The 6,366-nt window shown below is 31.7% G+C and overlaps 1 protein-coding gene across 3 annotated transcripts; it reads left to right on the forward strand.

Annotated features, from left to right (window-relative positions):
* LOC134255770 (zinc finger protein 708-like) lies at window positions 1-5,794 on the forward strand. 3 transcript variants are annotated; one of them, XM_062738291.1, is made up of 2 exons: window positions 1-132; window positions 3,986-5,794. In XM_062738291.1, the coding sequence occupies exon 2, from the start codon at window positions 3,999-4,001 to the stop codon at window positions 4,776-4,778; it is 780 nt and encodes a 259-aa protein (XP_062594275.1). In that variant the 5' UTR covers window positions 1-132; window positions 3,986-3,998; the 3' UTR covers window positions 4,779-5,794. The 3 variants fall into 3 exon arrangements, with proteins under 3 accessions (XP_062594275.1, XP_062594276.1, XP_062594274.1); XM_062738292.1 differs by lacking the exon at window positions 1-132 and adding an exon at window positions 2,393-2,465; XM_062738290.1 differs by lacking the exon at window positions 1-132 and adding an exon at window positions 2,437-2,597.
* Window positions 5,795-6,366: the final 572 nt, after the last annotated feature.

The following is a 6,366-nucleotide window of genomic DNA, read 5'->3' on the forward strand; positions in this document are numbered from 1 at the left end:
GCAAGTCACGGAATCGTGTGGATAACCTTGCTTCGCTTGGAATTTTGCGACTTAGATATTTTTAACTTCCAGGAACCTCGGCATCGATTTTCTCGTGGAAGCATTCAACATAATTATCGTGATCGAATTAAGGTATCCGACCCATAAAAGCCTCAGATTCAATGAATCTGAATGTATAACAGATATACTGTTGGCCGAATACTCGGTATATGTCAGTATACCAGGTAGACATATAATCTTCGTGTTTTAGGATTAATATGTAAGAGCGGAATGTGTCCTAATTTTGACCTTGATCTGTCCTTGAAGAGTTACCCCCTTTGCTTAATTTTAATCAATAAAAATCATTTCTAAAAAAAATCTATCTGGTGAAAAATTATTTTTTAATCGTTTTTCTATTCTTAATAATTAAATACATCTTTCAACTGTACATAGCATTTTGGGATATTCATAGTATGTATTTAAATTTTTATTTAAAAAAAATTGCTTGTTCCCATAGACTTCAATGCTTTCTTCATTAATTAATTTCTGCTCAGGTAATTATATTTTTGCAAATTTCTCCTGGTAACTCTAAGTTAATACAGATTGATATTTTTTTAATGCAGAAAAAATATATATATTGGATATTTAAAGTTAGTAAAAATTCTGTGTACATATTTATTACTTATAAATATCCAACAAAAGAACTGGATCTGATACCATATGAATCATCGTGAAATAAAAAATATATATACTAGATAAGGAAGAAGGGAAGAGTATATTTTGTGATAAATAATTTTTGTGTACAATAGGTACACTTGATATGTTATATTTTGAAATTTTCCATACAAAATAATTGATAATATACAATTTGATAGTTAATCCATTCTATCACAACTCAGTAAAATATTCTGTTATTTTATTTTTATGAGGTCAACGGCCAATGTCATGTGACCAAATAATTACATATATTTTATTTCATATATTTATTTTGGCTAATACCGTGCTCACTATTGTAAACATTTCTTATTCGATTATTTGAATCAAGTGAGTATATAATAACATGCATTTTGTAAAGGCTTTTGTCGAACATTCTTTTGTAATCTTATTCCTGACTGGCGTATCAATCCACTTGCGCAGTAGGTCTGGGTATAAATACTCCATGTTCGATTGAAATTACTTGTCCCGTCAGCCAGTTTTCAAGGTCACAACTCCTCGAGGCCGTGCTGTCCATATAGGTATTTGCTTTTGTAATACTTTTCTTTTTCATAACTTGTTATTTTTCATTCTATTTGAAGTTATAATTTATGTATATTCTTTTAAAGACACGTGCCATTGCCGTTTATTGCTGTTGAATAAACTACATGTAAAGATTTAAACGTGACCTGGTGTTGTTCTGCTCAGTTACAGTCAGATCAGGTCACATATCCATGTTCAAGTCAAGGGACCTAGTTCACCAACTTATCAGAATTCGTAACTACTGGGCAATTTTCTGGGAGAAAAATGAATATATAGATCTACTCGGTCATTTTTCGAGAGAGAAATAACTTTTATCGTTCATGGAAATGGCTGAGTAGTTACGATTGACTTATAAATAAGGAATACACATGTATTTATCTATTTCAGTTGTGTCTCAGATTAAAAAGTGAAGTAAAACTTTGCGAGTTCTATAATATATTCATTAACTGCTAACATATTTTTTACATATCTTTTTATTTAAAAAAAAAACCGATAATGCTACTTTACAGCTCATTGAATTTACACATAGCTGTAATTTAAAATTTAAAAATTTTGGGTTCAAACTTTGCCAATCTTAAAGTTTCTACACAGCCTTTAGAAATTGAAACTAGAAGATACTGGAAACCCTGCATAGAAAGTTTTTTTTTAACATGCAAGGATATTGAAAAGGATGAATCACATTTCAAAATTTTCAGGGAACTTGATACAAGTATTGGTCAGATGTTTGCAACATGCATGTACATGTAAATACATGTGCATGTCATGTATTTAATTTTTCAGTAAAGGTAAAACCATTATTTTCATAGTAAAAAAGACTTTATTTTTGTCTATCTGGATCTCTATACTCGTAACAACGCTTCGCCTCAAAGAGGATTTTACACATAGTATGTTGCATTGTGTTGGTCTTTTATTTACAATTTTAAATTTTTCTTTGTATAAAAATTAGTTTATTGAAAATGCAAGGTTCTCTGCACACATCCTATTGTGTTATTTGCTACATGCATTAGCTAGGTACCCGAGGCATTCCGAAGTGCAAGCTTTTTCCCCCCCCCCCCTCCCCGTCAATGTCAAGATCTGTAAAAATAGACATGTATGTTGAGAGAAATTTATGTAATTTATGTAATTTTGGCTCCTTTTCTTGGGATAAGCTAATTATTTTCATTTCGGAAAAAAATGGGTTGCAATTTTTTTTACAGTACGATTTGAGCTTCCGGTGTTACATAATCAGCCGTTACAAACAGCCAAAGAAGGTAATCCATCAATCTGTCAACAATAACAAAATACTAAAATAGACTGGACCAAGGAGACTATAGTTTTTTATTCTTAAAATAAGAAACCATAGTATTTCATTACTGAAGAGAAACCGACTTTCATATACTTCTGTGAATACAATAATTATTTTATGGCATGGGCTGGTCAGTGGTCAGTTCATTGGTGATGGCTGTCGGGATAACAGTCTAACAAAGGACATTCTTACTCCATTGGACCTCTGAACTGAAGGTTTCATGCACCAGTGTATTTAGTAGTCTGTGAACATGGTGAACGATTTTTTTTAAACGGTTAACAATTCTAAAGTTGTTTTTTTTTGAAATTTCAAATTACAAATGATCAAAATTCATAAGCATTAATAATTAATTTTCAGTGACATATGGAATGATAATTTGTAATTTCTGAAGGTGTTGAAACTGTTGTTTTTCTACTAGAAATTACAAATGATCATAGTTTTTCGACTAGTATTCCCTTCATAGTTAATACAAATTTTGATAAAATATTTACATTTAGATAGAAAATTTTAAGCTACAATTATTGGTCCTACTAAACAGAGTACGCTAGTACGATAGAGTACTTTAGAGTACGCTTATAAAATTTTATAAATTAATGCAATTAAACTGCTTTTTGCATGTTTTCTACATTAGTTTAACATAATAAAAATATATTTAATTTCGAATAAAATGGTTTATTTTCCTTATTTTAGAAGTTATTTTAATTTTTGATTTCATGTTACAGTTTATCATTTGATCCTGATCCCGATCTAATTTAACTTGAAATGTTTTCATTGTTCATGTGAAAAATGTTAAATTTTACGTAATGTAATTAATTTAATCTTTGATAAATAAAATTTAGTTGAAATTAATAAGTCTGAAACAAAATAATATAGTAATCGAGATCGGGATGATATTAACCTGTAAGTGTAATGCATTGATTCATTAATGTTGCTGTCTTGTCAAACTATTGCTAAAAAACAAATATTTGAGACAAATATTGCAATATTATTTTATAATAGTGTTTAATCAAGTTGTATTTACATAAATAAACAGTCTAATTATATTAAATTGCACATTTTTTTCTAGCGTACTCTAAAGTACTCTATCATACTCTGATTAGTAGTACCCTACAATTACCATGATTACTGTTAAAATACAGTTCAATCAGTTGTATTAAAATTTTAGAATCATCTGTACCAGATGGTAATATCACAAAGAATTAGATCAGAACTATGGAAAAACATGGGCTTAGTTGATATACTTGTATCTAGCTGTAGAACTGTAGCTCTCTTCTTGAGAAAATTCTGACAGATAAAGCAGAGACCTACAGATCCAAGCATTGTAAAAAACCTTTGATTTCTGTTACATGGAAATAAATGCATAGTAAAGTCTACATTGTGGCATGTTTTGTTGTACAAACTACCATATAACAGATATATCACATTAAAAATAAATTATTTTATAAGACATGTATTATAAATAAATTAAAATGATTTATTTTGCAGCTTTTCTGGTAAGATGGAAGCTACTAATCATGTGACTGAGGATTTCCAGAATGAACAAGATGACAGAAGTAAGGACACACCTATCCATGCCTGTGAAATCTGTGGGAAGACTTTTGGTTTATTGGCCTCTTTAAGGGTCCATAGAAGAACCCACTCAGAAGATCGGCCTTATAAATGTGAGGTGTGTGATAAGGCCTTCAAACAGCTGTGTGCCCTCCAACGGCACAACAGGATACACACAGGGGAGATGTTATATAAATGTGACTACTGCCAAAAAGAGTTTAATGATCAGTCAAGTATCCAGAGGCACATCAGAACTCATACTGGAGAAAAGCCTTTTGTCTGTGACCTGTGTGGAAGGGCCTTTGTAGAGAACCAGCAGTTACGACGCCACGTTCTCCGTATACATACCAACGAACGCCCGTTTGTCTGTGAAACATGCGGAGCCCGGTTTGCTGAGAAAGGAACACTGACTTGTCATTTGTTGATTCACACCGACAAGAAACCTCATGCCTGTGATAAGTGCGACAAGGCATACCGCTCGTCTAGTCATCTAAAGCGACACAAAATATGGGCTCATGAAGGGGTGAAGCGCATCCGCAATCCACTGAATTTAACATACACCTGTGAGGTGTGCTTGAAAGACTTTCACGACAAAAACGACTTTACAAGACACACAAGAACTCACACTAAAGAAAAGCCCTACCAATGTCCAGTGTGTTCAAAGTGGTTCAGTGTTCAGTCAAATCGCAACAAACATGTGAGAGCAGTGCATCCACAGTCATCAATTTAATAAATTAAACATTTAATTACCGAAGGATAATTTATTGGAAATCTTTATCATTCTTCTGATGTTTATATCCTGTTGGGTACATGTAGTATACGTTAGATATTTTTTGAAAAATTACAATGATCCTGTCAGTAGATAAGAACAGTTAAACATGCTTGAAATGAAAAGATGGGGACGGACAATTTTGCTCCGTTATAAGTATAATTTATTACATCCGTTAAATTTACAATATATTTTAATGTTACAGGGAATAAAAAAAACTTTGCTGTAAGCGTTAACTGATTATAAATTTATAAGCGTGTTTGCTATAAGCATGTATTACTGTACTTATTTGAATTAAACACAGGACATCACTAATTATAATGAATAACATCTGTCCCCACAATTACTAGGATTTTTTGTGTAAACATTAATGTTTTGATTGATTAAAAAGCTGAATTTTTTTGGTGCGTAGGGGAAGGGGTGGTGGTGGTGGCAAGACTTGCCCATTGAATTGTTACTTATTGATATTGTTTAATTAATTTGTTTTCCCCTCTCAAATTATGGGTAACCTTATCTCCAGCAAAACATAGAATAAAAATGAGCAATATCAATTTTTGTATTAGTCAGTTTTTCGAAGACAATGAATCCTGTATATTTTGTTTTCACCTTTACAATTTTACAATATCGATGCTCTGTAACTCTTATGAGATAAAGTGTTATTAATGTTAAAGTGACTTGAGAATTTGAAGAAACACTTACATCTTGTACCATGTTATAGATTATCCTTTTGTTGACTTTTTGATGCCGTTGATTATTCAGTATTACATGTATTTACTTACAAAGAAATGAATCTCTATATGTATTTCTTGTTGGGCATTGCATTTGCCATTATTGCAGTGATATATTTAATTAATTTATTATTCATTCTCTTGTTATAATTGTTGATCCTGTTCCTCGTTTTGAAGTGTGTTGCTGAGATCTTTTATCAGCTGGCATTTAGATTGATTAGAAGTGTTGAAATACAAGTGTATATTTTAAAAACATCTTTTCTGTGTTAACTGATTTCATATACTTGTTGTAATGAATGAGGCAGAAGGTGTACTGCAACAGATTTTTTGTCAAAAAATGTATCTGATTCTCTTTTGGAAATTAAGGAATCGATCTATATGACAAATGCATATTTTGTTGCATAACTCTTGTTAAAGTAACATATTATTGAGGGAAGAAAGAGAACAGATCTATCTCTGGAAGTGAAGAAAGGACTTAATTATGATAATTGAAAGGGGATCAATAAAAAAAATTAGATAAAAAGTTCACCTTAGACAGGACTCTGCCCAAATGTAATAATACTTCAAAGGTCAATGGAATGTAGTTCCAAGATATTTTTAAGAAATGGAGGGGTAACTTGTCAAAGATAATTTTATTGATAGAGGATGTGATGGTACTGAAAAGTGCGCTATATATCATAGACATAAATCGAAGGGACTGTCGACTCTCTGTATCTCGTAAATCCATGCAGTGAACAAAACAAATATGGTCATGCAATGGCAATACATGGATCCCTTGGTATAACATCAGAGGTGGGATCAGGTGTCTGGGAGGAGTAAAC

The sequence above is a fragment of the Saccostrea cucullata genome, unplaced genomic scaffold (assembly GCF_032062105.1).
Source record: "Saccostrea cucullata isolate Sc308-1 unplaced genomic scaffold, CSIRO_AGI_Scuc_v1 ctg5, whole genome shotgun sequence".
Classification (NCBI taxonomy): domain Eukaryota; kingdom Metazoa; phylum Mollusca; class Bivalvia; order Ostreida; family Ostreidae; genus Saccostrea; species Saccostrea cuccullata.

Coding starts and splice junctions, on each gene's coding strand:
- LOC134255770 (XM_062738291.1), top strand. CDS start 3,999: ATGGAAGCTACTAATCATGTGACTGAGGATTTCCAGAATGAACAAGAT.